A 16288-nucleotide genomic window follows, 5' to 3' on the forward strand; every position below is an offset into this window, starting at 1 on the left:
TTGGATTTTTAGTTTTCCTAGTATCCTCTGTCTCTATACTTTTGGTTAGTTGCCCCTGGTTATGAGCTTGCAAGGCTTTTTCTGTCACAATAATGTCAAACTCAATTCGAGACTGCATTTTCAGCTGGTTTTCCCACTTGTGGGACAGCTCTCATATGGTTTTGGCTTTGGTTATTTTGGACTTTGATAGACAGTCAGTTATTTTGTCTCTAGTCTAGTTTCCCAAGTGGCAGGCCAGATACAAAAAACCTCTTAACATTCTGTACTCTATGATTATCTAATTAAAGAATAGAGTTTTGACTTTAAAAAAAATGATTCTTAACAATTACATAAACAATAAAAAACAATAATAACAAAAAAAAATTAATTACCAAAAGAATATTAGAATATCAAATAGAAATTGGAGAAATTTTTCTGAGACATTACGAAAATATAAAAATTACTCATATATGTTCCCCTAAAAATGAGGAAACATTGGTGCTCTGTTCGGAAGTCCCTGCCCAATGTGCAGCAGGAACAACAAAATTGAAATATGCATTGGTATAAAAAGGTCACATAAGCCTACAAAAGACTTGGCTTCTCAGGAAATGTGCAACCAGATCGTTGTATGATAACATTTGCCGCATAATTTCCACCTTTGACACATTCCTTAATAGATTTACCTAGCACCAATTGAGCTAAAAAGCCTCCTACAAATGCATCTCCTGCCAAAACAACAAAGAAAGGGAAGAGAATTCAGTATTTTCTTGTCTACACCTATGTTTTGTAAACATTTAAGCATTAGACCAAAGAAATTATCCAAACCTGCTCCATTGGTATCAACAATATTTTCCTTCGGAATCAAAATCACTGGAAACAACGTAACCTGAAATGATAACAAATATGATGATCTCAGCATTTAAAAAAAAAGAGGACACTCAGATAACGAGAACCATTTGTTTCTTGAAAGAAGAGAAAAGCACTTGATGCAAAATTTGTCTACTCGATAATTCTCATTAAAAGTGCCATGAAACTAAACATTAACAAATTAACTGCAAATACGCTCATGACAGACCAGCGGAGATATGTGGCAATTTAATTTTTAAACGCCAGAAAGTCCCTTGGCAAATTACATGTGCATAGCTTCCTCCCTATCACAACTTGTGCCTCTCCTAATAAAAATCAATTATAACAAAATATGATACAAGAAACGAAACAAGAGATTGGTATAAATTATGGTAGGAAATAAATTCCTTACAATGATAAGAAAGAGTAGTGAGATATAAGATATACATGAAGGTAAATAGTAAGATATAAATTCCTTACAATGATAAAAAAAAAGTGGACATCATTGGCAAAATGGAACAGCAGAGAGAAGAAAGAGCAGAAGACTGTTCTGTGATTTACCAATGGGCAATGACAATTTTTATCACTCCTAATAAAAAACAATAAACTCAAATAAAATACATGAAACAAAACAGAAGCGATTGGTACATGAGAATAATAGAGTACAACTTTAATCTTGGTAAGATATAAATTACTTCCAATTATAAGAAAGAGTACATTCTCGGATATGATAGAACAGCAAAGAAAAAACAGACAAAGAATGGTACACTGGTAGCAAGACAAAAATCCCTCACAAGGAGAAGAAAAGTACATTCTGTAATGTGCATAACTTCCTCTGTATCACAACTTGTATCACTCCTAATGAAAAAAATACAATCAAATTTACATGCATGAAACAAAACAAAAGGGACTGGTAATATGAGTAAGATACAAATTCCTTCCAAGGAGAAGACAGAATACATTCTTGCCATGATAGAACACAGCAGACAAAAGAAACAGAAGAAGATTGGTTAAAGAGAAGTACTTACAAGGAGAAGAAAGAGTGAATAACCAATATGATTCCAAAATGGTTACACGCACTCATTTCTGCTGTAGAGCATATTTTCTTTTTTATTATTTGAATAGATATACAGGGAAAATATGAAAAACCAGAGCTCAATACATATAAAAATAATCTGACTAATGACAGATCGCATGGTGAAACTTGCAAAGGCATCTCAAAATCAGCATTCAAGTGCAAATTTATTTTCAGCTTTAAACTAATACAATTTGAGTAACTAACAAACTTGGGTTAACCGTTCTACTCAATTCTCCGTTACCAACAAACCCAAAATTCTCGTAATACAGTTCTAAGGTCATCTGCTAAGGGTTCCTTTAAGGTTGGAGATTTATAGTGGAGTCCAACAAAATCCTGGCAGGCATCTATCACCTTCCGTCATGAATCGAGATGATGTTTCTGAGCTCTCTTATCGTCCAGAATCAGAATGTAAAGATAAAGGTGATGGCCATGCCATGTCACAGACCATACTCTACATAGAGTTTGTCACAAATGTTGACTCCCATGGGGTTGCACAATTTTTACCAAGTAAGAACTCCAGACATCAACAACCTGCTCAGATACTTCGACTCATGACAGATCACATGATGAAATATTTGCAGAGGCATCTCAGAGTCAACACTGCTCAAAATCAGCGTTCTAGTGCAAATTTATTTTCAGCTTTAAAGTAGTACAATTTGGGTATGCTCACAAACTGGGGTTAACCTTTCTACTCAATTCTCCATTACCAACAACCCCAAAATTCTCACAATACGGTTCAAATAAGGTCATCATCTGCTAAGGATTCCTTTACAATAGAGATTTATAGTAGACTCTAGATTCCAACAAAGTCCTGGCAGACTATCTATCACCTTCTGTCATGAATCGAGATGATGTTTCTGAGCTCTCTTATCATCCAGAATCAGTTTGTAAAGATAATGGTGATGGCCATGCCATGTCACAGACCATAATCTACATATTGTTTGTCACGAATGTTAACTCTCAAGGAGTTGCACGATTTTTACCAAGTAAGAACTCCAGAGTCCAGACATCAACAATCTCCTAAGAACTAGATTGAACTCATATTATCCTTAATCATAAGGGAAGGAAATCTAGAACCATAGGCCAGAATGTATTTGGTTGAATATAGAAGCAATGTTGCAAGAACCAACACTTCCCAAGCACCAACACTTCATTATCAACACCACTGAAACTTTTAGCCTCTTCCAGTACAATATTCAAGAAAAATCTTCTCTTAATCTCAATGTCAGCTATAAACAAAAGACAAAAGATCGAAAATAATTACCTTTCTACATTTTGAAACGACTACTGGATCTGCACCTTGTGTAATAACAGCTATCCTCTCGTGAGTTCCAGTTGCCTTTGGCAGTGCTGACATCTTTAGGGCTATTTCTTCAACATTGTCAGTCTAGAAAATGCAAAAGATTTAGTAAACATCTACTCCATTCAAGTTCAGAAGTATATTGGTCAGAAATTAAGATCACATAATTTACCTCCCACCCTTGCGCCTTTGCAAAAGTCCTTGCTTCAGTCTCATTTCCAAAAACATAATCCATATACCTGAGGTGAAATTGCCAGATATCATGAAACATTTCAAACAGAATGATAAATATAAGTTATAACAGAGGGAATTCGGATATCATAGAAGAAAGAAGCCAAATCAACTTGGTATGAAAATAGAAATGTTTTAAGTTCTATCTGCGTAATCATCTGCTATCTAGATATCAGACAAAAACAATGCAAGGAAGTAGGTCTTACGGAAAAACTTTCATCAATGCCTCAGTAAAAAATTCACAGATAAAAGGAGCTGCAAGATTCATCATAAATATCTGCACGACATGAAATACAAGACCATTTGGCATGGACATTGTTAGTTTGCCAAATAACCAATAACAAAATAACCCCTCTGCTTCCAGATACCAAAGTGATTACAATACACTTTACCTTCCCTTTCTGAGCTGCATGTTCAGCCACAAGTTGAATCGACTCAGGCGAGACTGTAAGGAAAAAGCCAGCAATATAAAAGAACTTGGCCTTCTCAACTGTACAACAAACAATAATTTCCTTTTAAACTTAGAGCTAAGTAAAGCCTAAGCATTGAGAAAATAACTTAAAAGAGAGCAAAAACTTCAGTACATTACCTAAAGCCCAGTTTTCCGGTGATTTCAAGTGTTCTGATTTGTAGCAATTTGCTGCTGACAAATTTGCAACCAGTGACCTGAACATTACAAGGTTAATATTTAAACGGGTCAAGAGAGAAAAACCTGACGAGAACAGCTAGCAATGAAGCGAATATTATGTGCATAGGTCAAGAAACTCAGGTATCTGGGATGTCAGTGACAAAAGAACTAGTACACTGTACAATACAATAACACACTGCACAATACAATAACACACTGCTAAGAGACATTTTCAGTGCTCACCTTTCACCCCCAACGACAAGAACACCACATGTACCAGTTGGTTTTGTTTCATCCTCATAATAATGCGCCTGTATGAAACACAAAATACAGTTTCTCATATCAGTGATTCTTCAGGGAAACAGAGTACTCTTGCAAATATTGGCCAAATGAAAATATAAAGCAATGAAAACGAACTATACTGAAGATAATGGAAGTTACATTGACTCCAGCGGCTTTTGAATTTTTCTTCATCTCTGCCCCGAACTTGTCCTTGCCAATACACCCAATGTAGCTCGTTGCACCGGGAACTTGGAGGATCCACTATAAAATATAATCCACAGAAAATAACCTGATCAGACGTGAAGAGAACTAATAGCATTTGAATTAAATGATAGAAACAAGTCAATTTCAAGTAAAGAAATAAATGTTTACCTGTGCAACCTTGATAGAGTTCTGTGTGGCCCCTGCATTTCATAGAATGATAGCAAACCAGAAAAGAGGTATTAGTCACTCCGAAAGAAACACTAGTATTTCAAACCTACCGAAATCCATAATATCATTTTTAATATGCAACAATTTGATCGGATACCACACCTCCTGCGATGTACTCAACATTTTCTTTATCAGCAAGCTCTTGATACCTGATTCAATCACAAACAGAGCAAATAAGCTTTTAAGAAACATTATGTATTTATACAACAATTCAAGAGAAAAACTACTATATAAACTCAACAAAAAAATCAAAGACAAGAACTTAATGCCAGGTAGACTATATGCATATACCCATACATATATTATAGCATGGTACAGATGAGATGGATTGTGGCATGAGGAATGACAATACAAACATCGTCATAAGAAAGGGAAAATATGTTTGCCTACAGTTTGGTATAATGATTTGTATAGAAGATAAAGATCCGATAAAGTTCAAAAATGACATCAACACAAATGAGGAACAGTGACTCACATCAAAGGAAATAGGTGGATTACAGAAAAGAATTGCCTTGAAAGATAATTTTATTGTCCAACAAATCACCACCAAAAGTAGGTCAATGGGACTCTAGACTCTAGACTTTCGACTATGTTACTACAGTTATTCATTAGTACTATGCTTATTTTTGGACTCTTGGACTCTAGAGTCAATTTAGAGCCTCTTTGTTGATGTATTTTGGTTCAAAGATGTATTGCATTGGGCATTATATGCACTCTCACTTGCTATTTTTGTTAGAAGTCTGATAAATATGAATTCTGAATGGGATCTAAAATTCTACTTTCTCCATATGAAGTCCAATGAGGTTGGATCCTCTCAAACATCCTAAAACAATTAATGCTGATATTAAAAATTTAAGTAAAAGGATAGAAAAGGAAAGATAAAGAGAATGTAAACTTTTACTTTCAGAATTTAATATTACTTTTACTCTAAGTTTAATATTACCATTAATTACTAGGGTCAAGTTTTGTAGGGCATGGTTTTTAGCCGTGTCATACACCATTGTAATGAACTGGCTAGTTCTCCATGAAAGCAATTAGTTAAGCGCTTTAAGGCCAATTTCATAACGAACCGGTTCTAGTCCGGTGGTGATAACATTGATCATGGGAGGGAATGTGGAGAGAGTAGTGGGGAGCATGGTGGAACAAGGTGGAGGATGACAGAGTATGGAACTCCCAACAAAGGTATGCCCTAGAGGCTAGAATTAAACCTACACAAGGGCCCCCACTTTTTTTTAAAAGGCCTTCTTTCATTTTCAAGGAAGGAGAATCACAAGAGCATGGGAGTAGTGTGGCAATAGCACGCAGGTACGAGCATGGGAGAATCATGGGGGAAGTATAGGGAGATTTAAACCTACACAAGGACCCCCACTTTTTTTAAAGGCCTTCTTCCTCATTTTCAGGGATGGAGAATCACAAGAGCATGGAGGTAGCGTGGCAAGAGAACACAGGGACAAGCATGGGAGGATCATGGGGGGAGTGCGGGGAGAGTGACAAGGAGCATTTTGGAGCACGGAAGGGAGTGTGGAACTCCCAACTGAGGTAGGGAGAATCATACGAGACCTGGGATCATTCTCCCTGGGCATTCTTGTGCAGAGCACAATTCTGGACAAGGAGCATCCCCTAGTAGGACACTCCCAATATGAGTAAGAAAATATATAAAATCTAAGAACAAAGCCACAAGAAGCTAAGAAACTAGTCCAAGACAAAAAAAAAATGACAGACATAGAATAAAATGAGTACATAAGTGAAATCCCCATCTCACTAAGTACCTAGAAAGATAAGTGTAAAAACAAGGCACCCTAAGTAAATAAATAAGACTGGCTGGCATGGATCCATTTTAACCCTAGATCTATGAAGCACTGAGAGGGATCAAATCCCTTCAGATGCAAACCTTGAGTTTTTGTATTATTGAAAGGTTTGCACATTGAGAAATTTGATTCCCCCTTAAAGGTCGATAGATCCAGGGTTGAGATGGATCTATGCAAGTGTAGAGGCAGCTTGCAACTCAGAGACAGCAGAAAACTTAGCAAATAAACAAGGAGGAAAATATACTAAATTTCACCCAAAAAAAATCCCTTTTCCCAAGTCAAACTCTTCGTGTCTAAAAAGCTTGCCAAATACTCGCATGGGAAAACCATTGACTCAGGCCAGTTTTAGTGTGGCCCTGTTGATTCAGCCTGGTCTTCACATGGACCAGGTACGACTTGAGAGTCCAAATTATACCCAGCAAAGTACTGCTATTAAAAAGTGTTCAAATTATACAAAATAGAATAAGGATTCAAAAATCTCCTTAATTGCTAGCAATAATAATCAAACTAATATGATGACTGTCAGACCTGACTTTCATGACAATATGTAGCAGTGGTCAAACAGTAAAACTTATGTTACATGTAAGATCTCAATAGCAGGCCATATACAAGTACTTGAAGACTAAAATTACCGAACTGGTCAGGAGCACCAACATCTAGAGCAAAGTAGGTGACAAGAGATTGTCCAAAATGATTGGCAGAATGGGCAATAACCACCAAAGAACGAACACTTCAAGCATGGGTAGATAACCAGGGCATTGGTCCATTGATGAGATCAAGTGAGTGTTAAGCAGAATCCACCGGGGCTGCATTTTTGCCTGGATCTGCCCCACCAAACTGTATCAGTTTCAAAGGAGTAAAACCCAATGCAAGGCCCAGGCCATTTTGGTAGAATAGCAACCTCTTGGACTGGGCAGCCCCTTTTGGGGTATGTTTCTCAAATCACTTGTAGAAAACACATTCCAAGATGATGGTGAAAAATCAAGATCACTCAAAAACTCGGGGAATGGTACCTGATGGGATCAAGGGAGTGTTACGCTGTCAACCAGCGTTATATTTTCAACCAGATCTGCAACACCCAAATAGTATTAGTTTCAAAGAGATGAAGCCAACTGCAAGCCCTGCACAATTTTGGCAGAATAGCTACCTCACGGACCTGGCCCGTAGCACCTTGGCAGAAGGAAGTCTGCTCTAAACAGGGCAGCAACCTTTGGGAATTGTTTCTTAAAGCACTTCCAAAAGAAAAAAATCCTGGATGAGGGTGTAAAATCAAAGTACTAAGAGACTAGAGGAATAATAGTCACATCAAACAGCAGTACAAAGGGCCTATTAAAACGAAGTGGTCAACCAGCAACTGCGATCTATCATGATGCCAGAAGTATATAAACAAATTCCTAAAACCTTGAACTGTATTGGGAAGATATGTAGATCACCAGATAATGCAAACATATTTTTACAATCTAAATACTGAAATGGGCAGATGGATAAATCCCTAACTCTGCAGCTCGAGGTGTGTGATCAATGAGGCAGTAGCTAGGATGAACAACGCACTCAAAAAATGACCTTCAGTGAACCAGGACTTACAGCTCTGCCGCATTGACACAGAACCAGAGTTTATGATATTAACACGATTTCTCACACTTCGGGAAGACTTGGTTGATAGCAGGACGCACGCTACCTCTCAATTCGGGCGGAACCAGTGCTTATCATATTAACGCAACCTCTCACATGCGGCCGCAGCCAAAGTAAAACCAGCAATTTTTACTAATCTTCCTTCATGCAAGAAATTCTGAGAACACAAATTTATTGGCATCCATGCAGATAGATACATCCGAGACCTACCGCATTCAGCAGATCAATTAACGCTAACAAATTTTTCAGAGACATAATCGCGTGGCAACAGTACAATGGATCAATTAAACCTAAGGGAAAATCGAACTCCTGTCAATACTAACTTACAAACAAGTTAATTTTAGCTGGATCCAATGACTATTGGCGATGTTTCCCTATCGTTGGTCACGATTTCAAGTCCCATGGAATGATTTAAAGCCGAAAGATGAGAGAACCATCAAATGTCTTACAAAGTCCAGAGCAAATGCCAAACTCATCCATTCCTCAACTAACCAAAAAACAGTTCGATCCAACATCTATCGATCGAGGTCACATATTCAAATACCCTTAAATGTTCACTCAGACAGATAAAAAAAAAAAAAAAATCATGAGAGAACACAGATCCAGCTAAAAACTAACAGCAAACTAAGAACTTACATTGGAACGTGATGTGGCTCTGCCAATATCGCGTTGTTGAGCTTCACATCGTATCTGGAACAAAACCAATTAAAACATATTAGTATTCACTGTATTTGCAGAATCTAAAACCCTAAACCCAGAAGTTTTCAAGTCAGAAAACGCTCACTTTTTCAAAAACTCCTCGTCTACAACAGCAGAGATGTCCAACAGGGGGTTGCCCATGCCGAAGAGCACACCTTCCGTAGCCATTTCCTGCCTCTTGGTAGAATCGACTTTTATGTTTCTTTTAAGAATCGATCGCGAGACGCCTGCCTGCTATGAAGAATTTGACGCCTGCCTGCTATGAAGAATTTGACGTGCTGCAACTACTCCCCTAGCTCCACTACTTATAACAAAAACCGGTGTGTCGGCCCATCCCTGTCCAAATATTATTTAAGAAAATAATAGATATCGTAATTTAGTAAATTTATTTTATTTTCAAGTTCCGAATTATTGGTATTTTTTACCCGCATGAAATGACTCGATCACATTTTATTATTGTTATAATTTTTATGGTGCATGTAGGTAAGAGTTTACCATATTTATTTTATTATTGTTATTATGTTGAGGAAGTTGTGAAAATTCTCCAATACTTAAAATTAATAATTTAATTTTAAATACATAGGGAGAAAATTAGATTTTTTTCCAATAAAATTGTATTAATAAAAATAATTTAAATAAAATATATATAATATATTTGTTTTTGCTTAACTCAATTAGGTATGGTTGTGGAAATGAAGTTTTATTAAACTAAAAGTCTCGGGTTTAAATATTGTATTATATCCTGTCTCGGATTTAAATCTTGTACTATACCACAATCAAAATAAAAAAAATAAACATAATAAAAAATAATCTTACCAAACTTATCTAAAAAAATAAAAAATATATATATATCCAAAATCTTTCCCACAACCTTATATTTCAAAAAAAAAAATCATTTATTTTTATAATATTACTTAATACTATATTCTATGTAACACCAGGTATTACAATCTAACTACAATTTTACCGATTATTTAAAAAAAAAAAATTGTTTCATTCTCTAAAAAAATATCTCAATATTAATATTAATATTTTATTTTCAAAGTATCCACGTTTTTGTTACCTGAATAAGTCAATCACACTCCATTTTTGTTAAATTGCAATGCTCTAAATGCATTTGGTGGGTAAGTAGGTTGGTTAGAGTAAGTGGGTCAGTGTGGTGGCCATAAACTATACCAAACCATGAAAGGTAAGGGCATCAATTTTAAGGTTGGTGCTTCAAAGGTAAGGTTTCTTTTTCTTCTTCTTGACTTTATTAGTTGACCATTTTTTAAACTTGGGTAGGAGTTCAGTATCTTCATCTTTCCTTTTAAATAAAATAAATAAGGTTAATTTTTTAACAAACAAACAAAGAGTTTTAAGTATAGATAAATATTTATTTAAAATTAGTTTTTTTCAATTATCAAAACATAACTATTTATATTTTTTTGTTACTTTAATTTTTATTGGTAAATGAATTCTTCATATTGTTTTCAAGTCAAATTGGTTGGTGATTAAGTAAATATAATTATTTGATTTTTTTGTTTTTTTATACGTGAGTGAATTGATCATATTTTTTGTAACTTAAATTTAATTAGTGATTAAGTAAACAATTATTTGTATTTCTTCTTTCTTTCAACTTTTATTAGTGAGTGAATTGATAATATTGTTCTCAACTCAAACTTGGTTGACAATATCTTCAATTCTTTGTTAAATTTTGATGAGTTATGGAGGGAGTTAAAATTCTTGTGAGAGATTATTATTTTTATTCCTTATCATTTTAGTATTTGAGTTTGGAATGAGATTTAAATTAAAGAAAATAAAAGGAGGGTTGAAACTCATATCTCTGAATAATTGTTGTTGAGAGTCCTCGACCACACTAAGAGATCCATATTCATGAGAGAAATACAAAAAATATATTCCTTGATCATGGTTTGTATTGAGAATGAGAGGCATGCAATGCATTGTTTATAGCTAAGTCATAAAAGGATTGTTGACATACTTGACACTGTTGTCAAATAATTTGGATACCATTGAGAAGCATATTTTGGATACCATTTAGAAGCATATTTAGAAACGTGCAAGCTAAGTGGGTTAACATGATTGGGAATTGAATGTGGAGTTGACATGATTGGGAATTGAATGTGGAGTTGAATTTACTATTGATGGCATTGACACGATTGTGTGTTGATGTGTGGTTGAATTTTGTTTACTTAAGGCAACATTGTGACCTTCCAATTTGTATCGTCTATATATCTAACACCTCTAGATCCAAATATATGTTGAGTTTGCATCAAAATGTTTTATTTGTAATCTAATCTACTATTTAATTCACACTTCTTTGCATATAAATGAACCTTGCATTTTCAACTCCATAGTTATGAAACCCTCATTTAAATTATCCATTCAAGGTCCCATCGTGAAGGCTTGGCCTTCTTGTTAAGACAATGGATGAGTAATGTTGATTCTCCTTTAAGTATGATACTTTTAAAGTTACAAGCTTTTGCAAGCATCATACCATCAATGAGGCCAACAATCCCTGCTTGTTATTTGAAAGATCCCAAGAATTTAGGGTCTTAAGAAACCTACCAATAGGATTTCACAGTATATAGCTAGCTCTTACTATATCTAGATCATTTTTCATTACCCATTCAAAATTGAGTTTAGCCCATCCTTTATCAAGAAACCGTGACTATATTTGGAAGGGGATCCTATTTGAGTGAGAAGGTCAATATTCTATGCCCAACAATTATAAGAAATTTGGTTTCTCTTCAAGAATGATAACTTTAGACTATGATCGTTCTATTGATTCAATCATTGCTAGTATGATTATAATCTAGCATTAAGAAGAAAATAGGCTCTTTCCTAAAAATTGATAATGTCCTTGGCCTTCAAAATAGACCACATAATGTATGTTGGGGTTGTAGTCAACTTGTTATGAAGACTGTAATACTTCTACGGATCACCACTCCAACTCTAAAAATGTTGATAACATTATCTATTAGTGGATTAGCTAAACTTGCATATTTCTCCCAACAATCTAGTAATTGTCTAACAAAGGTGTTATTTGGGTTTATTCTAGGTGGTTGGGATGAATGATTCTTATCCTTTCCACCCAGGTTCAATTCTTGCAAGTGACATGTTGATCCAGGTGGATATTGGTGGCCACCTGCCAAGTCCACCTGGACCCCCACCATTGTTCCTCTCAACATTTTCAGTTTCCTTAATTATAGCGCAGTTTACTATTTTTAGCAGTTTTTCGGGTCCTAAACTTCTGGAGCCGTTTTGAGGCCCTAAACGACGTTTTTTGGGAAATCTTGCTTTCGCGATTTTTGAGTTAAAAAATCATCTTTTTCGTTGTAGTCCTCATAGAGATCTTTCCAATGGGCTATCATGCGCGTAAAACGGAGATCGTATGCCAAAGTTACGACCCCGGGAAGTTGATGTACCAACTTACCCAAAAATGGGGCCCACAATTTGGCGTTTCATCTTCTAGGGTTAGGTTTTGGAATGTGAAGGGTTTTCCATTGTTTCTCAACAATAAATAGGCCCTCGAGCCTCATTGTAATACAGTTCGAAATAGTTCAGAGGCATGTAGCTGACACATCTCTTCTCAGAGATAAGCTACCATCGCCCTAGCTGGGTTATTTCTATTTGTAAGCATATTTCAGTATTCTCCATTAATGAAATGAAGTATTATTTCTGCTGCATCTCTATTTTTATGGTTATCACATCTCTATATTTATGGTTATCTCTGTAATCTATTGCATTCCTGCTTAAATCCGGATCACATGTTAAGCTCATATTGAGTATATTGTTGTAATGGATTCAAGCTTTGTTGTTGAATGGCCCTAAGCCCTAAAGAATATCTTACCCTTACCTATAGGCTAAAGGGTGGGGTGCTTACTTATAAGGAAAAAATTATCTAGCAATGGTGTATGTAAAAAGAAAGTGGGATCAAACTTTGTAGTTATCCTTACAATGTGAGTATAAGGTGGGTCCTTGAATACCTCCATGTCTTATAACTTCCCTTGAGAGGAATTTCTTTTTTACTACGGAACATAGAGAGTTATCACCCTTCCTCAACATTCTAGATGTCAAATTTTCCTCCATATCTTCAATTTTTGGATCTAAACAAATTTGAAGTGTTATGCAGTAGCATTGTTTTCTTAAATCTTAAATAAACCCTTGTTGAAAAATATCACCTAAATTTTTTTTCTCATTTGTAGAAATATTAAATCCCCATTAAAAAAATATCCCTAAGTCTATTAGCCTACTTCTCTTGGATCTAAATGGACTAGTGTCCTTAAATTCAAAGTTTGAAAAAATAGATAAATATCCATTTTAAAATTAGTCGCAAAAATATATATATCTTACTTTAATTTTTTATAATAATATGTTTTTAATGAAGAAAAACCATTTCTATCATATAAATCCATATTAGAAATCCTCCATAAACATAGATGAACCCCCAAAAAAAAATACATATATATTATATTAATAAAATATTTTTATTTAAAAAAAATAAATTATAACAACACTGGTTAATGTGTACATTTTCACAATTAACCATAGTTATAATTACGCCGTAAGGCGTTTCCCTATGAAACCAACTCCTTCGCTGATTACGTGTCCTCTGTTTGCGCCTTTGGATCTTTTGTTAGACGATTAGCTTCTGCTCGGCCATTGATTTGAATTGCAAACCGTTTTGGCAACAGCCTTCTGGACGTGGGCAAGAAGGGGCATGCAGAGTCGCTTTCCAACGGAGATATTTGAGCCGCCTCGTGGCGTCGCTGCACCGTGGGAAAGTCGAAAAGTCGAATGCCAGACGAACCTCACCGCCTGAAGTCGAACCATGAAATCTTTGGCGGATCTGTCATTGGCCATGACGTCAAGGGGTCGAAGTGCATGTAGCAGGAAAATCATTTGTAAATATATTTTCAGGCATAACAAAGCGCACCGCCGACTGCAAGTGGTTAAGTCCAGATGGAATTCCCTGGGAAAAAAGAGATCGTTGTCTGCCAAAGCCAGACTCTACAAGCCTAACGTTGCTTCCAATAATTCTGGCAGACAGATGACTAGAGTAAACCCCGACCTTCGGGTGATCACAGGCATACGGTCACCTGGTAATTGCGATGAAGAAGCAGGAGGCACCGTCGCTTCTTGTATGCAGATTATCAGGAGACTCGTGCCAGGGAGTTGCAGACGGTCGTTTTTCTAAAAGAAGCTTTGGAGTACATCGTCACGCTTAAAATGCAGGGTCAAGTCATGCACACATTGGCCGACTACTATTCAAATTCGTATGTTGATGCTGCGACCATGCCTCGATAGGAGGTTGCATGATCGAATCTCGGTTGCATAAATAAAGATGAAAGGTGTATTACATGCATCAGTTGCTGCCTCGATAGGAGGTCGTGAGATCGAATCTCGGCTGCACAAATAAAGATGAAAGGTGTACTACAGGCATCAGCCACTGGTATAATGTGTATTTGTTGAAGTATGAACTCAGACTTAGAATTTGGTTTTAATTAATTCTTCCAGAAGTTATTTCATTTATGGGATATTTTCGAGATATATAATTCAGTGAAATTCAGTATGCTATCCGGCAATTTTATTTCACAGCGCGTATCTGGGCAGACTGTGAAAATGTATCCAAGAACAGTTTTCTGGAGTAACAATAAATTTAAAAATACAGAAATCAAATTGTTTTTTTAATTTATTTTTAAATGTTAAATTTAAACTAACATTCGAATTTTTATTTAGTTTTTAAAAAAAAAGAAAAATTAGTTATATTTGCATTATTTTAATGATTTATAATTCATTAAAGTTACTGAAACAAAAGAATTTCTTATTTTGTTTCTTAAAAAAAAAAAAAAAAAATTGGTTATATTGGCACTATTTTAATGATTTATATATATTTAAGAATTTCTTATTTAATTTCTTAAAAGAAGAATTTTTTTCACTTTTAATTATATTTGCATTATTTTAATGATTTTTATTTTTTTTAATGAAATTAAAATTACTAAAACAAAAAAATTTCTTATTTTGTTTTAAAAAATAAAAAGAATTTCTTATTTTGTTTCTAAAAAATAAAATGTTTTTTTTTTTTATTATTTTTAGTTATATTCGCACTATTTTAATGATTTAAATATAGTTTTTATGAAAAATTTACTAGTGAAATATTTAGATTCATTATGTTTTAAATATTCAGATTCATTATACTCTCAAATCTAATTGCATTTTTCTTTATTTTTAAATGTTATTTAAACTAACATTAAATGAGACTCATTATTTAAATGTTAAATTTAAATTAACATTAAATCGTCTCTTAAAATCAATAATTTAAACTAACATTACTAAAATTAAATCTGATTTTAACTAACATTAAATCCAATTTTAAAATAATTTAAACTAACATTAAATCCGATTTTAAAATAATTTAAACTAACATCACCGATATATATATATATATATATATATATATTAAAATTACTAGTGAAATAGTGAGATTCATTATGCTTTAGGAAAAAGTGCTTTATTAAAATAAACAATTAGCATTGGAGGGAAAAAAATGCTTAATAATTTTAAAGGAGAAATATAAAATATTCTTTGAAACCTCACTCCAACTAAACCTTAAAGCCCTACTTAAGTCCAAGACACCCAATATTCTTTGAAACCTCACTCCAACTAAACTTTAAAGACCTATTCTTTGAAACCTCACCTAATATTAAAGCCCTACGTCCTCCATGAAATGATAATTATCATCTAATGCATATAAGTGTGCACAAATATAGAAATCAAATTGCTCTTTTTTTTTTTAAATGTTAAATTTAAACTAACATTATAATTTCTTATTTAATTTCTTAAAAAAAATAATTATATTTGCACTATTTTAATGATTTATAATTTTTTTATGATATTAAAGTTATTTTAAGAATTTCTTATTTTGTTTCTTAAAAAAATCTTATTTTTTGTTATATTGGCACTATTTTAATGATTTATATATATTTAAGAATTTCTTATTTAATTTCTTAAAAAAAAGATTTTTTTTTATTTTTAGTTATATTTGCATTATTTTAATGATTTTTTTTTTTATGAAATTAAAGTTACTAAACAAAAGAATTTCTTCTTTTGTTTCTAAAAAATAAAATTTTTCTTATTTTTAGTTATATTTGCACTATTTTAATGATTTATATATAGTTTTTATGAAGAATTTACTAGTGAAATATTCAGAGTCATTATGCTTTGAAACCTCACTCCAACTAAACTTTAAAGACCTATTCTTTGAAACCTCACCTAATATTAAAGGTCTACTTAATTCCAAGGCAAACCATGCATCCTATATTTCCTAGATAATAGAGTCCTCCATGAAATGATAATTATCATCTAATGCA

General features: G+C 34.0%; 1 protein-coding gene across 1 annotated transcript; it reads right to left on the reverse strand.

Annotated features, from left to right (window-relative positions):
- Positions 1-427: 427 nt before the first annotated feature.
- On the reverse strand, positions 428-9208 carry LOC149171383 (adenosine kinase 2-like). The gene is made up of 13 exons (XM_089424064.1): positions 9001-9208; positions 8853-8906; positions 4879-4925; positions 4717-4748; positions 4504-4605; positions 4306-4373; positions 4024-4100; positions 3827-3924; positions 3641-3711; positions 3376-3442; positions 3168-3290; positions 805-865; positions 428-704 (listed from the first exon to the last, which is right to left on the reverse strand). Exons 1-13 carry the CDS (start codon positions 9081-9083, stop codon positions 562-564), a joined length of 1026 nt encoding a protein of 341 aa, XP_089280190.1. The 5' UTR covers positions 9084-9208; the 3' UTR covers positions 428-561.
- Positions 9209-16288: the final 7080 nt, after the last annotated feature.

Source organism: Pinus tabuliformis, chromosome 4_2, assembly GCF_031772625.1.
Source record: "Pinus tabuliformis cultivar Carrire ecotype Pingquan chromosome 4_2, CPIR1, whole genome shotgun sequence".
Classification (NCBI taxonomy): Eukaryota; Viridiplantae; Streptophyta; class Pinopsida; order Pinales; family Pinaceae; genus Pinus; species Pinus tabuliformis.

Excerpts from the sequence above, each read along its gene's own strand:
- LOC149171383 (XM_089424064.1), bottom strand. The coding sequence starts at position 9,083 with ATGGCTACGGAAGGTGTGCTCTTCGGCATGGGCAACCCCCTGTTGGAC. Across the intron at positions 8,907-9,000 it reads GACGAGGAGTTTTTGAAAAA|ATACGATGTGAAGCTCAACA; the intron begins GTGAGCGTTTTC and ends GTTTTGTTCCAG. Across the intron at positions 3,291-3,375 it reads CAAAGGCGCAAGGGTGGGAG|ACTGACAATGTTGAAGAAAT; the intron begins GTAAATTATGTG and ends TGCATTTTCTAG.